The sequence below is a fragment of the Megalobrama amblycephala genome, linkage group LG1 (assembly GCF_018812025.1).
Source record: "Megalobrama amblycephala isolate DHTTF-2021 linkage group LG1, ASM1881202v1, whole genome shotgun sequence".
Classification (NCBI taxonomy): Eukaryota; Metazoa; Chordata; class Actinopteri; order Cypriniformes; family Xenocyprididae; genus Megalobrama; species Megalobrama amblycephala.
Genome location: NC_063044.1, coordinates 52,813,577 through 52,829,525, shown reverse-complemented (window position 1 = coordinate 52,829,525; position 15,949 = coordinate 52,813,577). Strand labels below are relative to the sequence as shown.

Below are 15,949 nucleotides of genomic sequence, written 5' to 3'. Positions count from 1 at the left end.
GTATTTGTCCCACCCCTCCTCCACTGTGATTGGACGGCTGGGTACAAAGTGACAGTGATGAGGTCTGCGTTTTACCCAAAGTTGAACATCCTTCACCTCTTGGCAACCAGTAAAAAACACACAGGGCGCTCATCGCTTCAGCGTGAAATAGACACTCAGCGCCTTGTTTTAAAACGCAGAGCTCCCATTGAAAACAATTGGAAAAATACTCTAGCAGTGGGAAAAAAATGCTTTGGTGGACACGCGGCCTAAGGAAACATCCCATTTTATCATTTGGGAACATAAAGGTAACTTTACTTTTGAATGTTTTCTGAACATTCTTAAACTAGTAGCGTTTAAAAAATTTTAGACAAATGTCCAACTAACATGTTTCAGAAAAAAACATTCCATGAATCATGTATAAATAATGTTTTTCTGCGTTTTCAGAACAGTACGTTTTGAGAACAGTACTAGAAAACTTTGAACAAAGGTTCAATGACATTTCTCCATAGGGAGAAATGTCATTGCTCCCTATGGAGGCCTCATGGAGCCATCGGATTTCAACTAAAATATCTTAATTTAGTACGTTTTGAGAACAGTACTAGAAAACTTTGAACAAAGGTTCTATTAACGTTACTAGAAGAACATTTGTTCATAACTTTGAGAGGACCTTTCCAGAACGTTCTGAGAACATTTCCTGTAAGATGGGTCCAAACAGAAAGGCCGTTTCAAACGTTTTCCGGATGTAGACGTAGCATAAATGCAAAATCGTCTTGTTTCGTTATGGGACGCTGCCACCAGCCAGCATTCCCATAGAGTTGAAATGAAGTTCTTCCCCCTGCAGGTCTGGACTGCCGTGCGTCCTCTGAGCCCCTGCGGTCCTCGTCTCCATCTATCTCAGTACGCGCACCTCTCGCTTCATTAAACACGCACAGGGCATCGACACATGCGCCCACCATCCATCAAACTGCGTTCTGTTTATTTTCAGAGCTAAGAAAGACCTATTTAACGGTGAGCAGGTTGCATCAGTGCATGTGTGTGTGTGTGATTCACCTGTCAGAATGTCCCGTCAGGAGATTTCTGCTCTCGCCGCACCTGAACTGAAAGGCACATTGATGGCGCTGCGGACAGAAATAACTGCTGATGTCATGTGTTATGGGACGGAGAAACTGTGAGAGTGAGAAACATATGGACATTATTTAAACCTTGGCAGCACGGGCACAGCTCAGATATTAGTCTGATACCGGCATTGATACTATCAGTGTAAATTCCAGTCAACATTTCAGCCAGGAATTGCCTGTTTAGACATGAAGAGGCTGTCTGACTGACATGTGAAGTTACCAATCATGGTGTATTTTTGATGTGAAAGCTTGCAGAGGACAGTAATTGAATATAAGTCTCATTTATTTATTATAGCTATAATCATTTATTATAGCTTGTCAAATTTGCCTCTATTTGGGTGTGAGCAAAAACACGCCGTTTTTGTGTGTGTCCCTTTAAATGCAAATGAGCTGCTGCTCCCAGCCCCTTTTCCAGAAGAGGGCGGAGCTTTAACAGCTCACGCTTCGATTGCTCAACAACAACAAAGCTGGAGAATCTCACGCAGCCAAAATGAGGATTGTCAGTAACGTGTTCAACCTTACATTGTTCAAATCGACACTGATGGAGAGACTCAGGAAGAAGTTACAACTTTTAGAATGAAACTGGACGTTTCTGAATGGTTAGTGGATAAATTTATGTAGTTGATGTGGAGTTGATTCAACTCATCGACTAGCATGTGTCGTCATGTTCATCTTTTGTGCAAATCCAGCATTGAATTGACCCTCGTTTGTGAAGCAGTCTAGTGTAAAATGACAGCATGATAACAACACTCTACTACAACAACTCTTCCTCTTCTCTAAAGCAGCTGAACATGGCCTCGCCCCCTTTGTTGTGTGTTCTCGGGGGTGGAGTTTATGTAAATTTTGGGGTTTGTGATGTCACTAACCCAGGAAGAAGCTTGTTGTAGTCCTTAAACAGCAATTTCTGTAAAAGAAAATATTTCCCTTTGCATTGAACTTCGTAACTTTGCAGATGTTGTTTATGCTCAAACAGCAACGTTACACACTAACTAAAGTTAAAAAAGTGAAATCATAATCAAGGACCCCTATAATTCTAGAACAGCAGAAACAGTGTTCACGCTCATAGTACTGCGCTGTTTGTACACATGAGAAAGCAACACACAGTTGATGTTAAACACTGTTTTCTCTTTCTAATAATGGCCTGTGAAACAGCCCTTAAACACTGTAATGTCTCCGCAGCATGTACGGATTTAAAGTGTGATTTGGTTAATTAGCTTGTTTTGACACAGTGTGTGTTTAAATGAGAGTTTATAGGGATCGGTGTGTGAGAACGCTGCTGTCTGAGAGCCTCATGGGAACACGAGAAGACGGGCCTCTTAAATGCCTTGGATGGTTTTATTTTATAGCAAAACCCCAAACATTCCCCAGTGGATTAAGGTGCTGATCGGATAGAGTTGTTTTCACTGGCTGTATTCAGGTCCCTCTTTTAATGTAAGTCTGTGGGATTTTTGTGTCAATTGCATTGTCTTGTACTCTAGAAAAAAGGTTCAGTGGGGTTCTATATAGAACTCTAGGGTTCTTGACTCAATTTTAAAGAACGCTTTATGCCAAAAAGATCCTATATAAGGAGAAATGTCTTAAATGATTGCGTAATACTTTCATGTTAAATGGATTATTTCAATTTTCTAGTGTTTATGAGCTGTTTAATTCATAAAATGTAATTGAAATTAAAAATTAATTAAAACAAAAACAATAAATTCAACTAAATCCATAAAATGATGGGAACCTCTAAAAGGTTCTAAATATGATGCATCTGACAGAACCCTTTAAGGTTCCATATTGAAGCTTTTCTTCTAAGAATGGCAACGTGAAAATTGTCAGATTGTTTAGTAAAGTAACAGCACACAAAATACATGATTCGAGGAATCGTTCACTCCAACCTAATTAGTAAGTATGAGCTCTAATAATATAGATGCCTTAGTTAAAGAGATAATTCACCCAATTTTAATCGCTTGACAGCCCTAGTTAAAATACATCCATAACCCTGATATACTCACTAATTGATCGGTAAATCAGTGCAATTTTATGGTTTTCTTTATTGCAGTTAAAGGGATAGTTCACCCAAAAATGAAAATTCTATCATCATTTACTCACCCTCAAGTTGTTCAAAATCTGTATAATTTTCTTTGTTCTGTTGAACACAAAGGAAGATATTTTGAAGCAAGTTTGTAACCAGGCAATTTTGGGGCACCATTGACTTCCATAGTAGGAAAAAAAAATACTATGGAAGTCAATGGTGCCCCAAAAGTGCACTGTAAAAAATGAATGTGATTTTAACGGTAAAATATTGTAAAAACGCTAATAGGTTAACAGTAAGTTCCCATATTATATACAGGGAAAAACTGTGAAAGCTCTTACCAGACATTTATGCAATTTTCACAGTAAAATGCTGTGAATTTTACAGTTTTTATAAGTAAAAAATACAAAATCAATATATAATTTACAGTCAAAATCTGTAAACTGATATTCCCACAATTCCCTGTTTGACACTCCACATTTGAAAGTATTTTGTTTAAATAATCATGTTTCTTAATAGTTTTTGTTATCAGTTATGTACATTAGGGTTTTATGTTACATCTTCTGTTGTTTAATGAATGTTTATTGCATTATATAAGTGTTGTGGGTTACCATGATGGTGTTTTGCGTTTGTGTGAATGACTCTTGTGCACCTCTTTATATTAGTATATACTTCAGCTTGTGGAAAAGCTACTTGTGATGAGCTCTGATTCTTAATGTGGCTTTCTATTTTACCACCTACATTAGGTGGTTGTCATATGTTAAAGGTACAAAACAGATTTTAGTAGTAGTGTGCATTGTTGAATTTATTGGTTTACACTGTAAAAAAAATCCCAGTAAAATTTACGGTAAAAAAACGTCAGCTGTGGTTGCCAGAACTTTACCGTAAAAAATACAGTAGCAACGTAAAAAAAAAAATCTGTTAAATTTACGGTACAATAACGTATTTCATTAACTGATATAATGTTAATTTACCAACCTAATGAAGTACTAATATCTGTTTTGTACCTTTTATAATACACTGACTGTCACCAAACACAGTGGTGATAAGAGTCACATGATGAATCAAAGTTCATATGTACATAACTGATTAGAAAAAAATGAGAAAAACTAAGAAGAAACAGAGTTATTTCAACGAAAATATATCAAATGTGAAGTGTCACGCAGGGAATTGTGGGAATGTCAATTTACGGTTTTTCACTGTCAATTTTACAATGAATTGTTATTTTTCACTTCCAAAAACTGTGAATTTAACGGTATTTTACCGTAAAATTACATTAAATGTACCGTTAGATCTATTACAGTTATTCACCGTATATAGTACAGAAACTTTCTGTAAACCAATTGACAGTTTTTCACCGCAGCATTTTTACAGTCTTTTACTGTTAAAATCACGGTCATTTTTTACTGTGTACATTCAAATTTTCTTAAATTACAGTTTTATACTGTAAAATTTACAGTTTGTTCTGTAAATGTGTTTACAGTTTTTCTGTATTTTTTACAAAATTATTTTGTAAAAAAAAATATTTTTTTGTTTTTTTTTACAGTGTGTTCAGTTTAACACATTCTTCAAAATATCTTCCTTTGTGTTCAACAGAACAAAGAAAATTATACAGATTTTGAACAACTTGAGGGTGAGTAAATGATGATAGAATTTTCATTTTTGGGTTAACTATCCCTTTAACTAAAATAAAGAAAACCATACAATTGCACTGAATTACTGATCAATTAGTGAGTATATCAGGGTTATGGATGTATTTTAACTAGGACTGTCAAGCGATTACAATTTTTAATATATTTAATTATATGATATGCAGATTAATTAATCACACACCAAATTTGGCTGAGAATTTACCCCCAAAAGATCATTTAAAGTCATTATTGTGATAAATGAGAAAAGCATTAAAAAGACATTACAAAAATAGCTTTAGAAAGAAATATTTGATTTGATTCAGCATAGAATTTATTACACAACTTTTAGGCTACAAAGGCCATGTTTTTTTTTTGTTTTTTTTGTTTTTTGTTTTTTCCAAGAAGTTGCATCTGAATTAGTATTTAGATACATTTATAGACCAAAACAGTTTGATTACCAACATTCTTCAAAATATAAACTCTTTTTATGTTAAGCAAAAGAAAGAAAGTCATACAAGTTTGAATTGACATGAGGGTGAGTAAATGTAAATAAACAGAATTTTCATTTTTGGGCAAACTATCCTCAAATTATGAAATGATTTTTTAAAGAAGTGATACTCTAAATAAGAAACAAAACTGCCAGTATTCAACAGCCCTAATTTTAACCCTTGTATTATGCTAAAATTATGGACATGATCATTATGTTATTGGTCAAATTCGATTCACTACAATTCACCAAAAAAAATCACACTATGGAAAACAAAAGAAAAATCAGGTAAAAACAGTAAACCTTTAACATTAATGCTCCTCACACATTACAAAAAAAGTAAACATTAAAACATTTGTTTTTCACAAAATTATTATTATAAATTGCTACTTATTATTATAATAATATAATAATAATAATAATCAATATAAACTAAAATCAATTTTTAAAATATTATAACAATTATTTTTTGTTAAATTATGATTATTCATTTATATAATAATAATAATATAAATTATTCTAAATAAAAGCATTTTGTGTGCTTTCCTGAAGCTCAAACTGTAGCATGTGGCATTGGGTTGGATGCCCAGCAAAATTCACATGCATGAACCGATAAACATTCACACCTTCAATGCAACAGGCATTTCTTTGAATAAAAGCATCCGCCATATGCATACATGTAAATAACCCCAGAGGTTAGTTGAGAAACTGACATATATTTTAACATATTTTTATTTTATTTTGATCTACACATCTGCCTTTAACCATGAAATTTGCGGACCAAATTGACCCGCTAACGTCACAATCGCACTCACATTCCACAACACCTCAGAGGGTCGAAACTCTGCAGGCATGTTCATGACCCTTAATGAGGAATAGTCACTCAATTTAGAGAAAAACATCCTAGGTTAATCAGTATTTCTGTATTAACTCAAAAATGTGTTCACGTCAAAATCGCCTGAAATATAATGTAAGGGTTAAAAATACCAAAAAAAAAACTCCCACCAAATTGCACACCTTAAACACAATAATTACTTTGAATTTAAGTGTGTGTGTTGAGTAATGAGGCCTCAATTAGACAAAACTGTGGAAACTGTAATTGAGGAGATAAGTTGTGTGAACAAGCCACAGGAATTAGTGCAGACCTCTATGGAAGCTCGTTTCCTCCACTGAATAAACAATAAAAAAGGTATAATTGCGACTTTTTATCTTGCAATTCTGACTTTTTTTCTCAGAATTGCAAGATATAAAGTCACAATTGTGAGTTATAAAGTCAGAATTGTGAGATATAAACTCACAATTGGACTTTATAACTCTCCATTACAAGTTTATATCTCACAATTGTGAGAAAAGAAGTCAGAATTGCAAGATAAAAACACAATTGTGAGAAAAGAAGTCGCAATTACCTTTTTTATTTTTTATTTAGTGGGGGAAACAAGCATCCATAGACCTCTAATTAGTGGTGCATGCTAAATTAAAGGTGCCCTCGAATGAAAAATTTAATTTTTCTTGGCATAGTTAAATAACAAGAGTTCAGTACATGGAAATGACATACAGTGAGCCTCAAACTCCATTGTTTCCTCCTTCTTATATAAATCTCATTTGTTTAAAAGACCTCAGAAGAACAGGTGAATCTCAACATAACACCGACTGTTACGTAACAGTCGGGGTGTACGCCCCCAATATTTACATATGCCAGCCCATGTTCCCAACATTATGAAAGGCATTACACAAGGGCAGCCAGTAACGTCTGGATCTGTGCACAACCAAATCATCAGACTAGGCAAGCAAGAACAATAGCAAAAAATGGCAGATGGAGCAATAATAACTGACATGATCCATGATATCATGATATTTTTAGTGATATTTGTAAATTGTCTTTCTAAATGTTTCGTTAGCATGTTGCTAATGTACTGTTAAATGAGGTTAAAGTTACCATCGTTTCTTACTGTATTCACGGAGACAAGAGCCATCGCTATTTTCATTATTAAACACTTGCAGTCTGTATAATGCACAAACACAACTTCATTCTTTATAAATCTCTCCAACAGTGTAGCATTAGCCATTAGCCACAGAGCACAGCCTCAAATTCATTCAGAATCAAATGTAAACAATATAACAGTATACGATACTCACATAATCCGATGCATGCATGCCGCATGCATCGCGAACATTTTGTAAAGATCCATTTGAGGGTTATATTAGCTGTGTAAACTTTGTTTATGCACTGTTTAAGGCAAGCGCGAGCTCCGTGGGCGGAGAGCACGAGATTTAAAGGGGCCGCACAGCATAAATCGGCTCATATTTAATGATGCCCCAAAATAGGCAGTTAAAAAAATTAATTAAAAAAAATCTATGGGGTATTTTGAGCTGAAACTTCACAGACACATTCAGGGGACACCTTAGACTTATATTACATCTTGTAAAAAAACGTTTGATGGCACCTTTAAAAGCATCTCTATTACTATTACTTGGGGTTAGTGATGCCATGAATGATTCCTTATGAATCATGAAGAGAGCTGTGCTGTTATTTCGTTATGCTTTAACTGATCGCCATTTTCACCTGCTGGACCGGTGAAAAAATCCCACACTGAAGGACGAACCCGAGTCACATCTACAGACTAGGAGATCTTTGACAACCTAAGAACCGCACAGCAATGCTATAGCATCGTGGCGGCAAGTTTTGCATGTGTGTGTTTGTGTCCTCAACAGGCAGAGAGGATTGTGGGAACAGAACTGACAATGAAGCCACAGACAGACGTGATCTTTCAGCTGTGAACTGTGTGTGTAGTACAGAATCACAAGTATTATTTACTTTGTTACACTCTTAAAAATAAAGGTTCTTTATTGGTTCCATAAAGAATTTTTGGCATCAATGGAATCTTTCCATTCCACAAAAGGTTCTTTAAGAAGTTTTCACTTAAAGGTTTTGGGGGAAACTAAAAATGGCATTGCTTTGGAAAAACACGTTGTATGTTCTCATTTCAGAACTTTTGATGCATTTTCTGACGCATTCAGTTTTTTGAGCCATTTTTTAAGATTACTTTGGTACTCGCACACCATTTTTGTATTTCTGAAATGCGAGTGTTCTGGTAGCCGTGTATAAGGTTTCTGCCATTAAAGGAGTCTGGTGTGTTTCATGACATGAGAAAACCCATCGTGACCCTCTTGCTGTAAGCAACAGTAGAAAAGACAAAACCATTAGTCGAAATCGTTCAAATGAAAACATCTCGGTGCCGGCGTAAGCTCTGATAGCTCTGACTGTGACAGGTAAATGCGTCACCGTTTATGTATTTTGACACTGATAAAACTCCAGGAGAGAATCAAGGGAATCGTATGTGACAGACAGTGAGGTTAGCCAAAGCCAAATGCTGATCTTTTGCCACTTCGCAATATGTTAAGTGAGCAAGCCCTGCGTTGAAGTGAGCTGGTCATGAAAAGGATTTTGAATTTCAACTATAACTCAACGTGAAGTGGCATTTGCAGCCTGTTTTACTTCTGTTATGAATTTATGATAGAAATAAGATATTCAAAATGTGCACTTAGGGAAAGATTATTAAGACAAACATCTTGTTTTCTTTGAGAGAAAAAAACATCATGCACTGATAAAATGGTTTCGAATAAAACCAGGAACATGCGCTCATCTGTTTTGAGTCATGGCTGCACTTCTCCAAGCGTGTTTTGAGACGTCTTTTATGTTGTGACAATGCCCAGTCAGTCCAAAAATACACCTGTGACTTGTGTCCCAGACTCTCTTCGTGCACAAGTAACCGAGTTGAAGTGTGAATTAGCTCATTCAGACAGAAACAGAGATGCATTTATCTCTCCGCCTGCTTTATGGCCAGTGGAATGGCAGGTCACTTCTTCCATTAAACGATTCTCGAAGAACGAGTGTTTGACAGTTTCTCTGGGTTTCCACGGCGCTGGCTTGGTGGGAGATGTTCATTTTGGATTCATTTGGACAGAGTGTTTTATGGCTTTATTCCCCACGGCCTGAGAGCACACTTGCGTGTTTGTGTTCCTTGAAGTTGTAAATAGATAGATCGTATGTAGTGATTTAGTAGCTGCTTTTATTCAAAGAGACTTTCGGAACATTTTTGTTTCAGATTCAGTCCTGCTGGAGTATCCTGAGGATAACAGCTCTGCTGAAGGACATAAGAGTGATAGTTCTGGGTTTGCTATAAAGGGGTCACCACCAGATAGACAGACAGACAGATAGATAGATAGAGACCCTTTTGTGCAATGGAAATATTTAATGGATATTAAAAGTTTTTCATGGAACCATCAAGTGTGTCATTTTTCTTTTAAAACATGTTTTATTTATTTATTTATTTATTTAAATAATAATAATTATTATTATATGTATTACATCTATTCGTCCCAAACCATCATTGTATGGACGTCACGGTTCAGTTCATACAGTCAGACGACGAAAACAGTCAGTCACAGGCGATTCACACTCCAGTCCAGAAGGGGGCGCTTACAAGTCAAGTCAAGTCACCTTTATTTATAAAGCGCTTTTTACAATGCAGATTGTGTCAAAGCAGCTTTACACTGATAACTGGTACATAATTTGGCTGCACAGCAGCTCTTAAAGAATAGTGTCAATGCAGGCAGATCAGAAGCACTGTTGAATAAATGCCAAGAATACTATTGAATATCAAATGTCAAGTCAAATGTCAAGTGTCCCCAACTAAGCAAGCCAAAGGCGACAGCGGCAAGGAACCCAAACTCCATCAGGTGACATCAGGTGGCAAACAAGTGGCAAATAGGTGTTAAAATGGAGAAAAAAACCTTGGGAGAAACCAGGCTTAGTCGGGGGGCCAGTTCTCCTCTGGCGAACAGTGCTTTGTTACAATCAGGTTGCTATCATAAATCTGATAGGATCGCAACAATCAAAGTATATATTTCAGTTCCATCCAGTTGAGGATCGTATTCATCACGCCGGTATGGACGGTTTGTTGAGGAACTGTGGCACTGGCTGTCGTGTTGATGAGGCCTTCACAATGGATGATCCAGTTGACTCAATCTCTGCTGATACTTCAGGGCTGCGTTGTGGTCGTGTCATGGCACTGGTCCTTGGTCTCAGCTGGATACAGCCCAGATCCGGTTGACTACGGTAAACCTCGGGATAAACAGAAAGACTAATATTAGCGTAGATGCCATTCTTTTTCTGATGTAACGAGTACATCTGGTGTTATAGGAAGTGTTCCCGGTTCCGGCTGACCTAATTTATATTTAGTTTTTAGTCTAGATTTAAACTGACAGAGTGTGTCTGCTTCCCGAACAATGCTAGGAAGATTGTTCCAGAGTTTAGGTGCCAAATAGGAGAAGGATCTACCGCCTGCGGTTGATTTTGATATTCTAGGTATTATCAGCTGGCTTGAATTCTGAGATCGCAATAAACGTGAAGGACTATAATGTATTAAGAGCTCGCTTAGGTACTGGGGAGCTAAATCATTTAGTGCTTTGTAAGTAATTAGCAAGATTTTAAAATCTATACGATGTTTAACAGGAAGCCAATGCAGTGATGACAGAACTGGGCTAATATGGTCATACTTCCTAGTTCTAGTAAGAACTCTAGCTGCTGCATTTTGTACCAGCTGTAGTTTATTTATCAAGCGGGAGGAACAACCACCCAGTAGAGCGTTACAGTAATCTAGCCTTGAGGTCATAAACGCATGAACTAACTGTTCTGCATTCTTCATTGAGAGCATATGCCGTAGTTTAAATATATATTTTTCAGATGGAGGAATGCAGTTTTACAGATGCTAGAAACATGGCCTTCAAATGAAAGATTGGTATCAAAGAGCACACCCAGGTTCCTAGCTGATGACGAAGACTTAACAGAGCAGCGATCAAGTGTTAGACAATAATGCAACGCTGTTTGCTAACCTCCACAAGAAGAACAGATGATCTAGATATGCATGTAACAGAGATTGTATATTATAGGGAGATGAGAGGGTCTGTATCTCTTACCATTGGAGAAAGCGTAACAGCTATCGTAATCATGTGCGGCACCTCTCAGCCTATCGTGTAATGGCCTCTGGTCTCCTTCCCAGCGTAATGCCTGTACCACCACAGCCGGAGCATTAGCATTAGCCGTTACACATTTTTGGCTAAAGGTTGCAGGCTTGCCTTCCAGGTGCTTTGCGTGTAATCTCTCAACCAGTGTTTCAACTGCAGAAAGACATCAATAAAACAGCTTAAAGGTGCACTATGTAATATTTTCTGTCCGCTAGAGGTCGCTAGAGGCTATTCAAAACAAAGGCGTAGCTTGATGACATAAAAGTTTGGGAGTGGAATCTTGGGACATCTTGGGACTCAGCAGCTGGTGCAAAAGAATATGGATAGGACTTGGAAAGAAATCATGTTCATGGATGCAATTTATTAACATTACTGTAGTATGAAGCAGAGCAGGACCGAGTGTTGTGGAGCTGAACGAGGAGCTGGAGCGATTGATCAACACACGCCTCACGAGCAGCAGGACTTTTATTATGACACAGTCGCCGGCGCCGCTTCCACTTTTCCACTCATGAGTATGAGGTAACGCAGCTCTGTTTATCATATTGGATACATTTGAGAGTGTTAAAAATGATGTTATAACGTTACTCTGTGCGTTCGCTCGGTGGCTGTGAGACACTGTTGCACACTGCAGTAAGATCGATTTTAGAATATCATATTAATAAATGCTGGATGGCTTGTGTTGATAAATGGCACACAATTAATTTTTAAACATATTTTATGATGGAGAAAATTCTGTATTACTGTTACTAAAAGTAAAGCTGCATCTGATTATGCTATGTTAGCTACTTCACAAAATAGTGTTTTTCTCTGAGGCATGGTAAAGCATGGTACTCACAAAAAATCAAGAAAATTAGATTTAAACAATAAGACTAAATGTGTTGAGCTTTATAATAATAATTAGTTTTCTGTCTATAAATATATCAAAACAGTTGTTCCCTTGTCTATTAAAACATGTAAATATTAAAGCGTCTTTGGTGTTTCCATGGTTTCTACAAAATAAAACCGGAAACCGAGGGTAACGCGGGTATGACGCATTGACAGGCAACTCCTCACACTCCCGGAGCCTTGGTTAAAATTGCAATTTTCTCACGATTTACAAATAGCTGGAAACATTTGGGATATTGTAAGTACTCAAGTGAACAAAATATATAACACTGGCCTAGTGGTTTTTGGATATTTTACTGCAAAATTCTTACATATTGCACCTTTATAATAATATCTCACGTTTACCTCAGGCAAGTCATTTAGTGTCCACTAATTGCACCGGTATGAAAATTAGCCAGGCACATTTACATAGGAGACTTGTTTCTTGTGTTCATTAATGTGCATTGTCCTCTTTTAAAAAAAGCAAATAATAAAAAATAACTTTCTTATCTTTAAGAAAATGTTAATTATAATGACATTTATTTAAAGAGACACAATTTGTTCAATAAACCACTTTTAATTAAAAAAAAAATATATATATGATTAGTTTTCTCCCCCGCTGTACCGAACCCGTACCGATCCATGACTTCAATACTGAGGTACGAACCGAACTGTCATGTTTGTGTACCGTTACAGATAAATAGATAAAGAACTATTTGTGCAATGGAAAGATTTTATGGATGTTAAAATTTTTCATGGAACCATCGAGTGTGTCATTTTTCTTTTAAAACATGTTTTATTTATTTAAATAATAATAATAATAGTAATTTATTTTCAGAAGTCATGCCAATAAATTATTTTATATTAATTATCATTATTATTGTTAATCACCTTATTTTAATTTAATTGTATTTTTTTTATTATGATGATGTTTAAATGTTGTTGTTGTTGTTGTTGTTATTCTTGTTTTCCTTTTTATTTTCTCGTCAGTACAATATTTAACAATTAGGTATGTAAAGCAATAATGCCAGTAAAGTCTACCATTAAATAAAAAATGAGATGTTATAAATTCTACCCAAAGAGCGCGTGCGTGAGGAGGCCGACAGGGGGCGTCGCTTCTCCAACCCCCTGAACGCCTCCAGCCACGCCTCCCTCTTTCTCCCTCTCTGAGTTGTGAGAGGGGGTGTCGGGGAATCTCCTGCAAACAAACTCGCGTTCAAAAAACAGAGCCGATATATTACATCACAGGGCTGCGCGTGTATATATCAGAGGCGCGCGCGTGAGAGAGAGGCATTCCCAGAGGTTTGGCTCGCGGCGAGAAGGACACGCAGATGCATCGCGCGCGGGACTTTCAAGCGTGATGCTGCGAATGCATTTAACAGCCTTGGTGAAAACCAGCAGCTCTGGGCAAGACGCGGAGACCTTAAGACACCGAGTTTTGACGCACATGTGAAATATAAGCGATATGGACGGTGTCTGAGCGCTCGAAACTCTCACGCGCATCGGATTTGCTTTGGATAAAGTTCTCATCTCTGTCTGGAGATTTTCACTTCGAGTGTCTTTCGAACACTTTCCCGCATCATCATGGATCTCCAGCAGTGTTTGGTGTCCGTGTACCTGCTGCTGGTGTCTTTCGCTCAGTGTCAGCACTATTATCTCCTCAGACCCATCCCGAGTGACACTTTACCCCTGCTGGAGCTGAAGGAGGATCCCGACCCCATCTACGACCCGCGGGAGAAGGATCTAAACGAGACCGAGCTGAGAAGCGTGCTCGGAGACTTTGACAGCCGCTTTCTCTCCATCAGCCCTCCTCAGGACCGCTACACGGGCAACGAGGACCTGGACGAGCTGGATCTCCAGCAGAACCCCGCCGGACTGATGCCCAAAGACATCAAGAACCTGGACTTTGACGTGCAGTGGGGCAAAAAGCGCAAAGCCAGTAAGAAGCTGAAGCGCAGGCTGCAGATGTGGCTGTGGTCCTACTCCTTCTGCCCGGTGCTGTACGCGTGGAACGACCTGGGCTCGCGCTTCTGGCCGCGGTTCGTCCGCGCGGGGAGCTGCTACAGCAAGCGCTCGTGTTCGGTTCCCGAGGGGATGGTGTGCAAACCGGCCAAATCCACGCACATCACGCTCCTGCGGTGGAGATGCGTTCAGAGGAGAGGCGCGCTCAAGTGCGCGTGGATACCGGTGCAGTATCCCATCATAACTGAGTGCAAATGCTCGTGCGCCAACTGACCGATCGCTAATGGACATCATTCATAAAGACTTTTATCTGAAATATGTTTCTGGACTCTCATCTGAAACATATTTAAGGACATAAGCTGAGCTGATACATATTGCTGGACTTAAATTATGGAAAACTGCTCTGATAATTATTAATGTACAAAATTTAATCTGATATGTTTTTCTGGATTTCAGTTTTTAAAACTCTGCTCTGATACATATTTCTTGAGAAACAAAACATTATAGAAAATCGAATCTGATTCATGTTTCTGGACTTAAGTTATGAAAAAATGCTTTATTTTGTATTTTGGTAACACTTTATATTAACTTTAAGACATTAACGAACAATGCTGAACTGATCAAAGTCATATATATATATATATATATATATATATATATGGTGTCACATGTAAATATATAGTAACATTTGAGCAATAGTTTGAATGTACACTGTAAAAAAGTTAAAAAAAGTAAGTTGCCTTAAAATTTTGAGTTCATTGAAATTAAAAGTTTGAGTTAATACAATGAAGGCGATTGGTTTAATCAACAGAAACTCAAAATATTGTTATTTGAACCACATTAATTATCTACGTTGATTTGACAAAAGAAAAAATGTTGATAAATCATGAAAATATTTTTTTTTTACCTTGTACTAGTTGACTGTTTGTTTATGCATTATGTAATATAGTACTGTTTGTTAATGTAAGTTATTATAAAGTGTTCCCTTTTATTTTTTTATGCACTATCATGTGTATGAATGTATTGTATGTATATGTCGTGCCATCATGTAATGATCTAGCTACTTGTACAAAGCCAGTATTATATGTATTATCCAGAGTCTACTGTATTTGTGGAAAATATTGGTTAACGTTGTATTTATATTGCATAGAACGGCTGTGGAGCCGTTCGAGATGTTTTATAAGGTTTTCCACGCCGATGTGACGACCTCAAAATTTATTATGGATTTTTTTAACGTCTCGCAGCTGTGACAGCTGCTTTCTGACAGCGATTTATCCTGTAAATTAAGATTAAGAACTGTTATTTATTCTTTATATTCAGATAATAAACTATTAGTGGAAACCCACAACAAAAACGGCACATCTGAGCTTTTGTTTCTAAAGTCTTTGTTTCTTTTCATGACGCCTGTGAAGAAACTTCAAAGAGATTCTCCTAATTTACCATGAAATATTCTCACCTGGCTTAAAGGCCCCGTAACCAGGCAACCGCCGGTGATGCTCTCAGGGGCCCATGCTGAGCTTTGCTAGTACTTTATATGAACTTTTATTACATCATATAATAATTACCAGACCACTACAATTCATATGCATACATCTTATATATATATATATATATATATATATATATATATATATATATATATATATGGGCCATTCAACAGAATTGGTGCAAACTACTGTCCCACAAACAAAAAAAAAACATTTAAAAAGCATTTAAGTATTCAAATTGTAGATGTTTACTCAGATCCTTCTATTATCTGTTGAATCACACAATAATATTTAAAATATCAGTAAGATTAATATATATATAAAATCATCATGTATTGGGTACTTTCAATTGGGAAGTGGCTGTCCTGAACCCT

At 37.0% G+C, this 15,949-nt stretch overlaps 2 protein-coding genes across 2 annotated transcripts; both read left to right on the top strand.

Annotated features, from left to right (window-relative positions):
• Positions 1-13,173: 13,173 nt before the first annotated feature.
• On the top strand, positions 13,174-14,905 carry nog1 (noggin 1). The gene has a single exon (XM_048200758.1). The coding sequence runs from the start codon at positions 13,711-13,713 to the stop codon at positions 14,359-14,361; it is 651 nt and encodes a 216-aa protein (XP_048056715.1). The 5' UTR covers positions 13,174-13,710; the 3' UTR covers positions 14,362-14,905.
• LOC125270240 (noggin-1) lies at positions 13,711-14,361 on the top strand. The gene has a single exon (XM_048193655.1). The coding sequence runs from the start codon at positions 13,711-13,713 to the stop codon at positions 14,359-14,361; it is 651 nt and encodes a 216-aa protein (XP_048049612.1).
• Positions 14,906-15,949: the final 1,044 nt, after the last annotated feature.

Bases quoted from the DNA above. Each gene is read 5' to 3' on its own strand.
- nog1 (XM_048200758.1), top strand. From the start codon at position 13,711: ATGGATCTCCAGCAGTGTTTGGTGTCCGTGTACCTGCTGCTGGTGTCT.
- LOC125270240 (XM_048193655.1), top strand. From the start codon at position 13,711: ATGGATCTCCAGCAGTGTTTGGTGTCCGTGTACCTGCTGCTGGTGTCT.